Here is a 17,260-nt window from a genome sequence, read left to right on the forward strand (position 1 = left end):
TCAACCAAAATCTTAAAAAGTGTATCTGGAGAAAATGACCAACCCTGCCTTAGAAGATATCAGGACATCATGAGAGCAACACAATCTTCCACTTGATGACACTACTACAAACGTTTAGCAAACTGTAGGCAGCTACGACAAAATGAAATCAAAATGAACTTACTTACTGATCCAAAGAGTTAGCCTGTATGGTAACACTGCTACAAATATAACAGCAACACAATCCATTGATGGGGATTTATCTAGTGTGACTACAAAGTTACAACCTAGAATATGGAGGGTTTCCTGTATTCTAACATTGCAGCCAAAGAAGTGATAACAGTGCACACATTGAGCCGGTGATAAATGATTACATTTTTATTCCCTACTTCACTGGTATATGAAAAGATATGATAATACTCTATCGATCCACAGTGGGGAAATTCAGGTGTTGCAGCAGAACAAAGACAAAATAAAAGAGTTAGTTAGAAGAAATAAACTAAATAGATTATATTAATATAACTAAAAACAACACAACTGTTGCTTCACTGTCATTTCCCCTCTCTGTTGCGCGGCACTGCTGCGACGCGGACCCCTGTACTGTCCTGTCCTGTGATTGTTTTATGTAGTTCTTCACTCAAAAGCCACCAATCTCTCCAAACACTCTATGAACAGGACTCTGTTGTTAGACAGCCACAGAAAATAGTGTCTGACTCGACCCCCATTCTTCACTCTGAGTTTCAGCTTTTACCCTCTGGGAGAAGATTCAGGCTCCCTCAGACCAGGCTGAACCGCTATAAACATTAATCATAAACTTTGTGCTGATGTCCATTCATATTCTGAATAACAGGTCATGTAGGATGTGCCAAGAGGCCGTGCAATATGTCAATATGTCACTGCTGTAGGAGGGTGTTTTTATGTATATGAGGAGATGTTTCATGTTTTGTATGATCTCTATTTCTCTCCTTTTGAATTCTCTTGTAACTGCAGGACAGAGTCCAAGACAAACTTCCCTTTGGGGACAATAAAGTATATTATATTATATAAAGTATATATAAGTAATTATCTTATTTCTTGGTCCAGAAAATCCCAAAGTACAGTATGTCCCGTTCTTCTGTCGAGGCGTCACCCCAGCTCACTTCAGCCGTTTGAGAAAGAAACTGATTTTCTTCTGATTTTCTTGCAGTAATGAAGTGTGCCAAAATAACAACATCATGTTACAAGTTTGTAAAAAAGTTTTAGCTTTGTTAGGTCTGTCCTCAAAAGGAAACAACTTTCAAAAAGCTTGTTTGGTGAATTGAGGTCGGATCCTTCATTTCAGATGCTTCTCAGGTAGTCGGGGAATCTTATCACTGATTGGCTTTCGGTACACAGAGTCAAGCAGATTTATGGCTAAAGTCGAAAATGTTTGATCTGTGATGGATTGTTATCTTCACTTTAATGTAGAAATCTGTTTATAGAGACAAATAAATCTTTGTTAGTACACCGTCGATGGGAGCCAGTATGTTATTGCAGCTGTTAGCGTGCCGCCTGTATTTTGCTGTCCTCGCAGGCCGTTTGTTCCTGCATACACCAAAGCCTGCAGATATATGAGTCAATACAGCTAAGACCACAAATGTGCTACAAACATTAACCAGCAACTTTTTCCATGCGTGATGTGTAGAATCGTGAAACAGAGATGAACTCATCATCGAATAAGAACGTCATCATGTACATCTTGGTACATTTTAGGAGTTAACAACATTGTTTGAGGCAGAGGCTTCCACTTCCTGTCATGTATCCTATAACCAGTCCATGTTTGATGAGAGGATTTCAGGGGGCTACAGCACAGTTTTGCGGATGCAGATACAGTATATTCACTCTGACGTGGGCGGGAGCTGGCAGTCGGCATCATCATCTCAGGGGGAGAAAATCTCAACCGAAAACATGAAAGGTTGTTATTATTGGGCAGCCCGATGATTTTCTAAGTATGGAAATGTAGAGACAGAGTAGGTTGTCTCTACTGCATGCTGACTCACTTGTATGTCAAAAACATTTAAACAAATTGCCACCCGTATTTCAAATGTGATCAGTGAGCAACAAAGTCAAAGCAGATCTGAAACCTGATGTTGCAGCATCTGGTCTGTTATGAGAAACATCATGAACTATTAAAAGGTTTTCTTCTCACAGCGCCTCGAGCACGAGCTCTTTTGGTTTGTTTTTCAGTTTAATAACATTTAATATCATTTTTTCAGTTCCTGTTTTTTTCACTTTGAGAAACATAATCACAAGGTTACACGTCTTTTATTGTTTCTCTAACGGATGGCAAAGGGAGATTTTCAATATTTAAAAAAAGCTGCAGGCGAGAGGGATCTAAATCTAAGCGGTAGCACAATTTAATAAAGTGTATTTTTGTACTAAGACTACCACGAGAATAGATTTACAACTGTAATTAAGCCTCTGTTGACTGAAAAAAATCCAATATATGATCCAAACTAGCACAGACAGATCAGGATCAAACGTTTTCTGGGGCCATGATATGAGACTCTACTGACACAGGCTTCCGTTCACAGGCTTTGCAGCTCAGACTATTAATATTTGATGGATTCCACCTTTAGAGTAGTATCTCTTCCTATTGACTGGGTGAGCTTTCATCGTCATCTGAGTGACCCCCAGTTGGTCCCTGCTGGTTTTTCATCAAAGCAGCGTAACATTTAGCTCTCCAGATGTGACCTCTGCTTGAATATCGTGTTTGGTGTTTTTTTTTGATTATTTGAGACTCTCCTCGGTGCTTTCCCCTCCAGACAGGATGCATCTCATTTCCTTCAGTCAGTCGGGATACCAAGTGGGACCGCTGGCCGGAGAGAACAATGGAAGAATGGAGGCTGTATGAGAGAGGGACAGCTGCAGTGGTCTCCTTGCAGCTGTTGGGAGTTTTCACCAGTGAACTGCTCTGGGCTCGGTTCACCGCTGCCTCGTGGGAAAGACCGCTGAACCCAAGCTGTTACTCACATGAACAGAGAAAAAAATAAATGAATAGTTCCCTTCAAAGCAACCCTTGAGGTCACTAAGTATATACTGTGAGATAGTGCGAGAGAGAAATGAAAAAAGTACTGGAGTTAATTAACCATAATTTAAAGTAGTGCCTGAGGACAGAGCTGAAATTAGCTTAAAAGTAAAAAAAAAAAAAAAAAAGATGACTTTAACACATACATAGTAATATGACTACATTTTCAAAAAACTAGTTTATCAAGTTCACTTGCCATCAAACAGTTAAGAAGACATGGAAATTAAATTTACAATGAAATAAACTACAGTAAGCAGCTAAACAAAAAAAAAAAGCGGAGTCTGGGCTCGAATAGTAGTTAGTGTGATGTTTCTGTCAATTAAATTATTATTGTACTACTTTTTGGGGGATTTACTCCTACAAAATTAAATATTTCATATATTTAGAAATCTGAAAATACTTTATAGGGTGATATGGATTTATCAAATCAAATACACACAAACCATGACGATCCTTCAATTTGTAGGTAAATTCATTTTACTTTGCAGGATTGGGACTTTCTGTTTAACCAACGTTTTTCGAGGTCAAATGTCATTGGACCACAGATTCACACTAAGAATCTGTAAGAACGCATAGCATTATTTTTGATCTTATATGAAATCAGTCTATGAACTGTCTGGTGTGTCATCAGTAAAATAAAATAAAATTTACTGTGAATTAGGGCTGGGTATTTCCCACAACCCCATGCTATGATACGCATCACAATACAGAGGCCATGATACGATACATATGGTGATACACGTAGATTTTGGATAATGACCATGTCCTACACAGAATTCACTACAACAGCTGTTCTTTATTGTTGAGAATAACAGCAAAGGATCCTACAACTAAAAACACTTTCAGGTCCTCAGATATCCTATAGATATACATAACATGTTTTAATCCCAGAGCTGTGGCTATGGTGTTATTGTGAACTGCACCATCGGTCAACTCTCTTTCAAACTGTCATCACAGCTTTGCAGCCACTTGATTCTGTAACATCTGAATATATTCATGTATTAACAAGGTGATGATATATTCCCATATCGATTGTTTTAGCATGGTCCAACTGTACATGTATTTTATCTGAATAAAAATCCAGATCATGAACATTGCCTTTTACAGGGCTCCAATTAAATTACAGGTCAGCAAAACCTGCTTCACTCCGGTGCAAACCAAATACAACTGAAGAGCTTTTTTAAATCCTGATGCAATGAAAGATATGTTTATAGTCCACACTTACATCATCTCTGACTGCTGTACAGTCAACCACTGTGTTGAAGGAAAAACATGGGTGCCTATATGATTTATAAAACACAGCTTATGTACCTGACAAAGCTTGATACTGTAAAAAATATATATAGTCCACACACTCTCTGTAACTGGTGGAAATCAAAACAGCACTGCTTGATGGAGCTGCAGTGCCTTTGCTTACAAATGGAGTCCTGTTTTCAGTGTCAAAGCCACTCCAGTTTTCAATCCATTAATTTGTTTCCTCCTGATTGCAGTGCACCTGAGCATGCACAGGCCGGAGCTCGTAAAAAGCGCGTTTCGGTTTATCTCACACACCTATCTACAGATTGCCATTAGCGCAACTTGCCTGAGGCCAAACACAACGTAGAGGAAGAGTGCGCATGGCAGCTTTAATGACCAAACAAGACGAGTGGAAAACAATCCATCAGTACGTCTATGATGGGGGAGTTAAAAGAAAAAACAAGCCACACCACTGCCTACGGAGTGCGGCGTGAGAACAACTGTGATAACGTCAGATTAAATTGAGGGTTGATAAATGTAAACAGATTCTATTTTCAAACAGGGACTCTGGAGAGCTTCTGCTTCAGGATGCAAACAATCAAATTCATTTAAACCGCATAATTCCCTCTCTGCATTAAACTGCTGCGTTATTCCTCAGCATGCTATGAAAAGATTCAACAGAGGGGCTTGCTGCATGAGAATCCACCATAATTGCACTCTAATTAAGCTAATAAACAAATAGAAGCCTTAGGAGACACAATAATACAGCTACATGGGAGAATGTCGTTTATGAAGATCACAATCCTTTGGCCTTGATTAGCTGCGCGGCCTGTTCAACCATTATTGGAGCACCCAGAGGTCAACTAACCCAGATGATGATGACGCTGTGGGCCTAATGAGTGCAACATCTGAAGTCCAAGATGTTGCTCAGCTCCCTCCGCTCTGTAGCATCCATCTTCATTATGTATTATAGGGCCTGCGGGACACCGATGTGAATTATTCTGTTTATCTTTGCACTGAGAAGAGACAAAGAGAGTAATAGGAAGGACCGGGGGGTGTTAACAGGTAGCAGGGAAAAACACCGAGCAGACACAATCATGAGCGCACTCCTGTCTGACATCTGCTCTTGTTGAACCCACTGCAACTCCCACTCTTTGTCTGACTAGTGCACTAACAGCAGCTTTTTTCTTCTTCTTTTTTTTTTTTTTTTGCTGTGGAGTTGACAGTGCCAATAGTGTGATGGAGACTTCATAGAGAAATAAACAACACCACTCAATTCATCAGCCCATTCATGCACCGCAATGGCAGGACCCGCTTTGTGTGGGCAGATTGAATTTGAACTGAGCCTATTGTGCTGAAGCCTCATTCCCGTGCACGCTTTTGTCCAACGACTCCCCTTCCTGCTTCTGTCTTTGAGACAGCCGCTGATTTAGACGGTTCCTCCAGGTAAGCAGGTGTCACTTCTGTTCCCGGAGCTAGCATAAAGCGCGATGATCACGCTGCAAAGATAGAACAGATGTCCCTGTTTGAATGATGGAGGAAGCCTCCGTTGGCATTCCTTACATTTATCCTGGCACCAGATGACAAATAAACGAGTGTGCGCTTGTATTGCCGAGGCAGAGGCCCCGCTGTAAACTGGTGATGAGAGCACAGGCAGCGAGATAAGGTAAATCAAGACCCGGAGGAAGTGGAGCATTTAATTGCTCTGAAAGATGTGTCAATGTGGGCTGCGAGGCTTTGTGCAGCCTGTCATTTACAGTACGATGATTATGAGGTGTGTTTGCTTTGACATGGTAATTCCTTAAATAAGAACATTGTTTATGTAACAGCTCAGAGAATCTGTCACAGGGTTTGTTTTTTTCACATGAAGATGGGCACAGCAGCGAAAGTCGCTTTGTGTCTTCAGATCTGACGTCCCAGAGTCATTTTGTGTATGCCCTCCATAATCACTGCAAAACACGGTTTAGAAATACATCACAGTTATGATCTAACAATGCTTTGAATCAATGTTTTTCTTATAAGATTGCAGTTAAGTTGAAAAAATCTGACATATTGGTATGTTTTAGCTTGTGGTTAACGGCCTCCTCCCTTCACTGACTTTGTGTATATTTATAACACTGTAACAAAACCTCCTACTTCCGTGCTTTGTCATTTGAGCCTTTCCATATATTGTATTAGGAGAGTTGTCTTTGGAGGACAGTCTCATCAAAGCAGCCTACAATGACAAATGAAGTTAGTGCTACATGGAAAAGTTTATCCGACTTGATACTCAAAGGCTCTTTTGGTAATATATTAAATATGATTATTATCTCTAAAATGAGAAAAGAAAAAAATGTAGGACATTTGCCTTCAGCAAGATTTCCATTTTGTGTTCCACTTCATGTCTTACCTTAACAATGCTCAGGGCGACGGCAGAAGTTTTCCAAATGATAAAAGTGGAACTATCTCCCAGCCATTTTGTGTACCGTTTTCCACAGGAAATAATAATTAATGAGTGACTAATATCATTTGGAGTGTCTTACATTAAGCCGCCTAGAGAGGCATTTTTTTTAAAGGTTTGGAAATTAAATTAATCTTAAGTGTGGAAGAAGAGGAAAGAAAGTAGAACTTAACTTACCCTTCAAGGATTTTTTTTTTAACTTCTATTTTGCTATTCAAAGCCATGCTAGCTAATGGATTACCTCATCCTCCAAAAAAGCTGTTCAAACTCTGTGTGATTGTATTATTCTCTTTCATCTTCAGAGAGAGGAGATGGAATGATTAAACAAAGAACTTGCTGATGTTCATAGCTGCTGTTGACATGCGACTTAAGACGTGCAACTGGCATTAAAAAATAATGTGGACTCTGCACTTGGGATTTCTTTACACTGAGGGCTGTGTGGGTGATGATCAAGAATGCACAGTGATGATGGTTGACATTTGGGTATTTTTTCCCTCTGAATATATTTCAGTGAATCTAACATAAAACAAGCGGTATCTATTGAGCGCAGCAGGTCGCTTATTGTCTTCAACATGTAGATGCAGTTGCTCAGTTTAAGTGTTAACACCAGTTGATTTATGGGGTAAGAGGAGGCCAACATGCAGAGCCAGAGCAGTTAAGCTCCTGTGGTGTTAACACAATATGCAGCACATAAAAAAAAAAACCTCACAGTACTGTGGGTCACACACTGCATTTTTAATGAAGTTCAATGGGCTGCAGTCATATGCATATTTTCTGCACTAAACTAAAGAAAATATTTTATGGTGCAGAGCACGACATAATGCACACTCTCAGTCTCTAAAGAACATTTTTCTACAAAGGTAACTATCACAGCCAGTTTTTCCAGGCCGGCATTTTGATGCATTGTTTTGTTTAATCCCAACGGGAGGGTGGTAAGGATTAATTTGTTGCATCTGTCAGACCCATGCTGGCACCGCTGATAGTGTCCATGCCAGTATGAGCTTTTTTCCCTCACCAGTGTTTTCTCTTGTAGCCACTGAGCCTCTTTTGTTACTCTGCCAAAGACCTCTTTCAACTGGATGTACACATATCTACTGCTCCATTGTTGTACCTGTTTGGCTTTGCACCCACTATGTCGCCACTGAATGTGAGGTCCAAGCCTTGCCTCCATTTCCACGTTCCATTTAGATCCCTCTTGACCTGTGGTCTCCCAGTGCTCCCACTGGATGTGATCCAGGTCCATGGTTCACAAGGTTAGGCACATTGATTTGACATGGGAGCAAGAGTGTGTGCTTGTGTAAACAGTTCGTGGGTCTCTAATGCACTGTGGCATTCAGTGGTCACATATATGTGAGTCATGGGCTGATTGCAAAGTTATTAGAGAATGCCTTCACAATGTTTTTAGTACATTTAAAATATGAGGCTTCCACATGACATCATAACAATTTTTAGGTGTTGTTTTGGTTGCTTATTTCTTTCCACATTACTTTTAAAATTGCTCTTGTTATTCAATACAGGCTGACTAGAATATGTATTTTTAATAAGAAAATGAACAATAGCGTGCTGCGTGGGACTCGGGAACAAAGCTACAGCTTTGGAAGAAGTAGGACCACAAATACCCCAAAACTAGTTTGAGACTGAAAATGACATTTTGAAGATAATGTAATTCCAGACATGTAGGAGATAGATTGTACATCGTTTTCATTATATAGCATTGTTGTTGCTTTTTTTACATTGAAGGTGACTGAGATGGATCTAATTGTACCTGTCAAATGTACTGTTTGTTTAATCCAAGGATTACCTACATGTGGTTCTTGACTCAAATTGAGTCACATGAAAAGTCTGAGTCACAGTAATCAAGAAGTCTTCAAGAAGGTGACAGGAAGACATTTATTCATTTTTTTTTTAGGGGTAACCAGCCAAGCAGCTGGGAATGACTATTTTTATCCCCAACAATGCATCAAATTTGACTCTATCATGTTTTCTATTTGAACATACTTTCAGAGTAAGGGTAACTAAGATAAATGTCAAACTTTTTCTGGCGATGTAGTAAGCTCGCAGTATAAAATGGCACATATTCAAACTACAACCATCTCAAATATCAACCAAAATACTTTCTACTACTGCTAATGTGTTTTTGTTTTACCTGCACACAGAATGGTTCAAACATACTGATGAACAAACCAAAGAGAAGTGAGCAAAGAAAAAAAAGGAAAGTATGATTTAGCATTATAGTATTTGTGTTATTAACCCAAATAAAGATCTCCTCACCGTACGTAAAATTAATTCCAGATCAGTTCAGCTTCACCACAGTGCTGTGGTGAAACATGTGCTTAAACATCATACTCATATATATTGTGTTGATTTCTCATTTATGCATTTCTAGTGTTTTTATTGAATAAAGTTTTTATCATGGATGTTTTCTACTCTTACTTTTAAGCACATTGAGTTTATGCTTGTTATATGATGTGTGCTATTTAAATAAACTTGACTTGCTGTTCTGGCATGAATGTATACAAATCTGGCAGCTAAAAAAAAGCTCAGGAGGAGTGGTTGTAAGCTTACCTTTTCTGTGGACTGTGAAGTGCCAAAGAAGATTGGGATGAACGCTAGCCAAATAATGCAGGTGGTGTACATGGTGAACCCGATGGGTTTGGCCTCGTTGAAGGTCTCCGGCACTCCTCTGGTTTTAATGGCATAGACTGTACAGGTGACCATGAGCAGCATGCTATAGCCCAGCAGGCAGATCAGAGACAGGTCAGAGATGTCACACTTGAGCACCCCCCGAGCCATCACCGGGTTCGATGTCCTCTGGTCCTCATAGTCAATAATGGCCTTAGAGGGATCCACACCAAACCAGATGCACACCCCGAGCAGCTGCACTGAAGCCAGGGTGAACGTGATGACGAGCTGCGAGGCTGGAGAAATGAACTTCGGTGCACTGATGGACATGGTGCCCTGCTCAAAGATGCGGTAAATACGATTGGTTTTGGTGAGCAATGCTGCATAACTGATGCTCATCCCCAGACCCAAGAAGATCCTGCGGAGTGAACAAATTCCAACATCAGGGGTAGAAATCATCAGGAACGTTGTGGCATAACAGAGGAAGATGCCAGTGAGCAGCACGTAGCTCAGCTCTCGACCCGATGCTTTCACAATAGGAGTGTCGTTGTAGCGGATGAACGTGACAACCACAAACACGGTGGCCATGATGCCAACAACTGCAATGAGCACAGGGAAGACCGCCCATGGAGAGCTCCACTCCAGTTTAACAATGGGGATTGGAACGCAGCCGGTGTGGTTCACATTGGGCCGCGAATCAAAGCGACACATCTTGCATGTGTAGGTATCCGCCTGGTACTGATAGCCATCACAGCGCTCGCAGTGCCAGCAGCAGGGGATGCCCTTTACGATCTTCTTGCGCTCGCCTGCCTGACAGGGGTGACTACAGATTGAGGAAGGGATCTGACGGACACCGCCAGGCCACTGCATCGAACGAACCTGTGAGGGAGACAGACAGGCACAGTCAGACAGAGTAGCAGAGATTTTTGACTTACTGAGCTGCCCGTATCCTGTGAAATGTGGGCATGAAGACGTGGTGATGCTTTATCGATTCATAAAGCACCCCTTGAGGTCAAGGACAATCTAGACAGTGGTTACATTCAGTTTGGATGTTTGAACCTGGCCTTAAGTACAATTCTGAGTGCTACAGTGCCACTAGGTTTTATTTCTTTATTTGGGCGGGGGATGGGAAAGGGCAAACTGGGGGTCAAATGAATCATTCCTCATAGATTCAGCAAAATTTTACAGTGGGAGGTCAAGTTATCTGAAGGACAAGACACGGGGGATGGGAAAACACATTATTTACTCTGTAGGGAACTGACACAGTTTTTTTCTTTTTTTCTGCTTGGGCAAATAGTTGTTTGTGTTAAAAGAATCAATACTTTGCTGTCTGTGATCAGAGGAGGGAATTATCATTTCTGTTTCAGGGTAATGCCCTCCTTTGCGGATTTACCCCTTCCTGAGTGCTTATGAAGATAAATTAAATTTGTCATTTCAAACGGATCTGCTCCCTTAATGTTATCAATTTTATACAATTGTGTGTGCTCATTCAAGCCGGTGGATTTCTTTGTAAATGGGCATTTAATTAAGAACTCAAAGAGCACTAATTAAATAGTCGGCTTTGGAGTCAGAACTGGCACTTCCCACAGTAGGTGCCCACCATGAACACCCCTTTTCGTCTGTTTTCCTTTCACAGCACGTTGTTGAAAGAGGTAAAGAAGGCAAAGCTCCTCTCAAGCTGCTTCATGTGTTCAATTGTAGACTCTTTAGCATGCCCTGGGCTTCCTCTTCATTTTGTCAAAACATAATTTGTTTGGTTCCCTTTATGTAATTTACTGTTATAATAGCATTACTTCATCTCACAGCCGCCTGCCTACAGTATTGTTTTTGGAAGTCAGTGATGCCGTCTTGAGAAATGATATTAAATATGTCTGTCCTTAAGCTCTCATGGCTTTCTTTTCATCACAGTCAGCCCTGTTAATCATTTAAAGCGCCCTCTGGATATTTACACCTTTGAAGATGGCACTAAGCGCTATCAAATGGTTTGCAAGGAGTTCGAGAGCAAACATGCAGCTGAGCTGAAGAAAACAACTTTTCAGAGAAGGATTTTCACTCCAAACATGTTTTCACAAACAACACTTGTGGGCTAAATTCAATCAATCGTTTTTTTGTGTGAAGAAGTGTAGGCTCACATTGAGATGGAGTTGATCCGTCCAGTGGCCAATTATTTTATATTCCGCAGTTCGGTTTCTGATTTGGTACTGGTAGATCTCGTAGCGTCCAGGGGCATCTCCATTTTCATTGAAGAGGACTGGGTTGCCAGCTATGCCTAAAGGAGAGAACAATCATCATTTAATACACATCATTGAATTATTTTCTTATTAAGTGAGCATGAATGTGTAGAAGTAAACTAATTCGCTATTGTCAGAACAATAATTACAGTTGTCGTTCCAGTGAATTAGAAACATTTCTTTCCAATTTGGCAAGAAGGCAGAAAAACATTCTTGACTAGTGTGACTGGGATTACATGCATGGTAGACAATTGCGTCTTGCATTGTCCTCCATTTCTGTTAAACCCAGGCATGTACAGTATGGTGCAGAGGTTTTGGAGAATGTGAATATAGAGGTGACCACATTTCAAGTCCCATCACTGACAAAGAATCAATGTTCGCTTTATATGACCACCACCACAGTCACGCCTTGAATGGTTTCAGACCCAACCACATGACTCAAATCTCACATTTGGTCAGCCATTCAAATAAACAGGGTGTTTTCTCATTGACAATTGTTTCACTTGATTGAAGAAACAATAACTTACCCAGAGCTTTGTAAATTGATCAAGATATATTCACATAACCTTTATTAAAAGGTAGCAAGCAGCCCCGATCTCCACACTTCATTTTTATACTGAAGGAGTGTCTGAAGCTGTTACAATTCCTCTTTAAGGTTAAAAGAAGTTATAGGTTGTTTGATGTAATTTGAACCAATCCAGATTGTCTTGGGCAGCATTAAGCCCAGAATACAGCAACATCCAAAATAGGAGTGATATTCCACTCATATTGGGAGAGAAGTTTGGTGAACTGCTTTTGCATTTTGGGAGGTCAGCTCTGTTGGATGGATCCTGAAAACTGCTACCACACCTGTAGCAAACTTATGATGACATGCCTGAATATTGTATACTGTATAAAAAAAAAAGGAAAAAATACTGAAAGTTGGCCTGAACGGCGAGTTGATAATTTTTTGCAGAATCGTCCAATATCAACATTTTCTCTGGCAGTAGAGTTGCACACATATGGATACCAAGCTGCCTGTTGGAACCAGTGTTTAGTTGCTGGCTACAGTGACACACAAGCATTTGCTTTTCCTCTGGGTTTGCATGGGTCTTTGGACTTAAAGAAAAACTTACCTCGAACACTTAGATATCCAAAAAAAGGCGTATATAAAAGCGGTATAATCGACCCCCTCCTGACCTCACACACACTTAAACTGCTCATGTTGTCTTAGTGTTCAAAGCTTGTCATTGAGATAATTATGTGATAACAACTGCGATAACAATGATAAAGACAATGTTTTCTGTGTGGCGTTTTAAGACAAGCTGTAATGATGTGTCAAAATTAAGGCCCACCAAAGATTTCTCTGTAATCTCCCAGACGTAAACACGATGAGCTGCACTTTCAGCTCAGCGATCTGTAATCATAGAAGAACGTGGAGAGGTCCTCCTCAGAGGCAGAAGGAGGGAACTTCATGTCTAATTGCTTTTCCCATCATCTTAACATGATCCATATCCAAACACATATACCTTCAAACACTGATAGTGGCTTTAAGCCCGTGTGCTTTTCTTCATTATTAAGTCTCCCCACATGACAATGAGCATCCTAGTTAAGAACAAAAAAAAGTAAACATGGCCGATTGCTGCTGATGTATTTCTGCTGATGAGTATTTTTTTGTTCTTGCTCTTTGTTTAGGTGCTGAAGGATGCAGCGCCCTAATCCACATCTCGATGAGTCAGCCTGCTGGATTATGGCATTAACGTTTTACTCAGCCGTGCCTCTGTGACAATTCCGCCCACATAACAAAGCAGTTGGTGATCATGGGAGGATTACAGTGACTTTTATGAAGCACAGAGGTATTATGTTTATAGAAACATGTTAAGCAGATCGACACCACTGGTAAGCTCTCATATTGCAGATGAGTGATTTCTATCTTGCCAAGGTTTTTTGTTGCTTTTCCTCCAGTTTCTTTGGCTTTTACAATTTCTTTGCAGCCTTCCGCCTTCCTCTGTCACAGCTGGTGTTATGTGCTCAGCCTGTAAGTGCTCGTGTGGACATCACTGTCACTGAAAAGAAGAAAATGGACCCTAAATTGCAGTGCTGGTATCAAGACAGTAATGCGACAACACTAAAAGAACATCATCCATGATGCTGTATGGCTGTATTAAATATCTTTATGGGTCTTTTGGTCAGGCTTTCATCACATGGCTCATGGCTTGACAGCTCTCTTAGTATGGCTTTCAGCTACTGTAAATTTGCTCATTTATTTATGTAATACCTTTTTTGCAATGATCTAAAACACACCAGCCTTTTTATATTGTGTTTTAACCTGTGCTGTTTTGAATGTGCCGTATAAATAAACTGACTCTACATACAGTACACCTCTGAATAAAATGACAATTAGAAAGTCAAAGACTTCTGAAATATTTATTGAAAAACTTCCAGGGAAATCACTCTTAAGGCCCTTATTCTCTTAGACTCTTATTTTTTCAAGAAACACAGTTTTTTATAGAATTTTTTTTTTTTTTGCCTTTTTGCCTTTATTAGATAGAACAGCTGAAGAGAGAGAGCAAATGCTGGGCGGGGAGAGCGGGGGACAACACGCAGCAAATGGCCGAGGTCGGAGTCGAACCCACAGCCGCTGCAACGAGGACCAAAGACTCCATAGATGAGGTGCGCAACATAACCGCCAGAGCTACCAGGTGCCCCTTACAAACATGTTTTAATTTTTTTTTTTTTAAATGCAGATTTTCAATCGAATTGCTTCTGGTCATGGTAATGACATGACGGATTGAGTCAGTATGATAAATGTGTGTGTCCTCGTCTTGCTCGTAAAGGCAGGGGTTTTTCCTCTTTATAATGGGTGAAGGGACTGTGCCACTTTGGGGGCAGTATGGTCAATGTTTGAGCTGCAGATGAGGGATTAGGCTCGTCATGTGGCACGAACTGCTTGTCTAAACAGTTCTCTCACTTAGTCAGGGGCATAATGAGTTCCACTGAGGCCTCTGCCACCGCTGCACTGTGCTGTGTGCTAATGTGACGGCGTAGCCCGAGGTCACACACGTGTGTACCACAGGCGTCTCGTTTGCTCACGGCCCTGTGTGCTCTCAAAGAAACGTCAGGGTTAATGGAGTGCTTGTAATTATATGTAATATTTAATGACTGTGGTAGTTTACACCACCGCACGAACACACCTTTACAATTACTCAAGTATGATCATTAATCCAGCATGTGCTTGTTCTGCGTGGATGCTCATCCGGGACACCTTGGTGAATGGCAGCACAGCTTGCTGCCCTCTGCACCGGTCATTAACTCTTGATGACCTTTAAGTAGGGAAGTCATGCAAAATTTACCACCGATCCACTTCTCTCTTGAAGTGTGTGTGAGTGTCTTTCCTGCCCCCTCTGTCGCTGTTGTGACATTTGTATGATTGCTCAATCATAGCATATAAGCTTCTGCTAGCCACCAGTGCTCTCTCACTGGGGTTCAAGTGGTGTAAGCATAAGTGGCATGCATTTAGAATAGAGTTACATAAAGACAGAGGTTTGTAAGTTTACAAAGGAAAGAATATGAATACATAAAGACTCACATAAAGCCAGTATCAACTAGTCTCCTAGGATATCCATTGTGAACACAGTGTGTGCATTAAAAACATTTAGGTGGGTAGAAATGAGCTTTTCTCTTGTCATTTCATGGTGAATTCTACAATATTTCCACAGCAATAATTCCATCAGTAGGCACATCAAGTCTCCTGTCATATTCAGCAATTTGCTGGTCTCAGATTCTCTTTTTCAAAAGAAATACTATTTTCATTTATTGCGATATTCCAACTATGTCCACTGTTTTTGTAAGGATTATTTAGTTACTTTTAGTACAACTTCAAACTGTACTTACTGTAGTGTACATGTTCCTGTCAGGAGCCGAACGGATGATGCCATTTTAAGTTACAAGATGGAGTATGATTTGTAACATCATTCAGTTTTGTTTTTTTTACAGTAATTTCAGGACTCCAAAAACAGCCACATTAAAATAAAAAAGAGAATGAAAGCAGTTTTTCTGTAACAGAAGACGACCCTTTTCTCAGAATTGTACGGTACATCATCCGGCTCGGTCATGAAAACAGGTAAAATAGATCACTTCTCTTTCATTTCCAAATATTCAGTTTTGTAATGCAGCTATTAAACACTGTGATTTGATCAGGTATAGTGTAAAAATAGCACAATAATGTATCAGTTAAGTCACCTGAGTCACTGAGTAACACAAGAATATTTGAAGTTAGCTCACATTGGCCTCATGAGCTACTGGCCACGCCTGAGCAAGTAAAGCTGCAGCCACATTTCAGTTTTTTAACCAGCAACATTTTGACAGTATTCACAAAAACAAAGAAACAGGATTTTGGAAATAACAACCTATACAGTATATTTCACTATTTGAGAACATTCAGCATCTTTCTATATGTATTTTTAGTCTTGTGAAGAATGTGAGCAGGTGGGGATTCTTCTTTACAGTGACGATAAAAGGTTGCACACTATATTGAAAATACTTCATATTTAGAGCTGTCTGTTTTCATCATGATAAGATAGATTATGGTGGCTAACAAGGCTGGTCGTCACGCCAGTACAAGAGACACACAAAGCAAACTTGATGCATGTATCTGAATGACACAAATATGAACACAGCCTTGAGCAGAGAAAGGTATGCAGCAATGGAAAGCCCCCAGAGCTCACCTTCATTCCACGCTCATAATCGCTGTCCCTGGTGAGAACGACGGCATGAAGGCCACTGCTTTTGAGTCTGCGGCGGAGCAAAAACACTTTTTCCCTGATTTGATAGCAAGAGACATGAAACACTATTGGGAAGCTTCATTCAATTTTAGCCTACTGAAGTCTCACCAACTCTTAGATGCATCGAATGCAGAGGTGAGAACTCAAAGAGGGGACGCTCTAAAGAGTGTCAAATAGTGTTAGAGATGGACTGGAGCTGTTTGATTCTCTCCTCTTTGTCGGCCACAGCTCAAGCTTAGAAGTTGAGAACAGCTAGTGTGGAAAATATGAACAAAGCAAACGTTAAGGCTCTTGAGAAATACCCCTAGACTAGTAAAAATATCGCAGGCAAGCAAATCCTTTTTTTGATCTTTTCTTAAAGGTTATCTGTCATCATCGAGCTTGCCATGTCCCCTGGTTAAACCCTGACAGCCCAAGGAGATATCATTGATAAATGATTGGGTGAGTGTGCCAGGAGTATGGCTACTATAAGCATCGTTGGCTTTTAAGAAGCTTTTTTTTTTTACAATTGACCTTTATCAGCTGAGTTTCATGACATAGGCAACCAAAGACAATTTTAAATTTGCTATGGATATGTTCTCGCTGGACTCCAGCGGACTGCGCAGCTCTGCAGACAGGAAGAAACATGACTCTTTTAGCAGATGGCTGCTAAAACTGCTGACAATGAACAGAAATGTGTAACAATAGATTCTTGCTGGCTCAGCCTCAAGAATGAATCATCACAACAACAAAGAAAAAAAATGACCTACTTTGACATACATTTCTGCCAATTGCTATTTGTTTGAACGGGAAAAAAATGGATGACTGCTGTGAGTTTGCTGGTGCATAACATACTAATATCACCACACAGAGATAAATATTGTCTTTGAAAATATAACACAGAGTCCTGTCTCAGCCGTTTGGTTGTTTTATGTATCCGGACTGGTTTAATATACTGCTGAGA

At 40.5% G+C, this 17,260-nt stretch overlaps 1 protein-coding gene and 1 long non-coding RNA gene across 2 annotated transcripts in view; one reads left to right on the forward strand and one right to left on the reverse strand.

Moving 5' to 3' along the window:
• LOC132978268 (uncharacterized) overlaps positions 1-17,260 on the forward strand; it is a 95,963-nt gene that overhangs the window by 66,263 nt on the left and 12,440 nt on the right. The window contains exon 3 of the long non-coding RNA XR_009673883.1: positions 13,229-14,235. This is a non-coding gene — a long non-coding RNA (uncharacterized LOC132978268). The remainder of the gene's footprint in view (positions 1-13,228; positions 14,236-17,260) is intronic.
• The window catches only part of LOC132978266 (metabotropic glutamate receptor 4-like), a 188,734-nt gene that overhangs the window by 6,393 nt on the left and 165,081 nt on the right, over positions 1-17,260 (reverse strand). Inside the window, exons 8-9 of the mRNA XM_061043419.1 lie at positions 11,456-11,592; positions 9,267-10,202 (exon numbers count right to left, since the gene is read on the reverse strand). Coding sequence (XP_060899402.1) covers positions 9,267-10,202; positions 11,456-11,592 — 1,073 coding nt within the window. The remainder of the gene's footprint in view (positions 1-9,266; positions 10,203-11,455; positions 11,593-17,260) is intronic.

Source organism: Labrus mixtus, chromosome 7, assembly GCF_963584025.1.
Source record: "Labrus mixtus chromosome 7, fLabMix1.1, whole genome shotgun sequence".
Classification (NCBI taxonomy): Eukaryota; Metazoa; Chordata; class Actinopteri; order Labriformes; family Labridae; genus Labrus; species Labrus mixtus.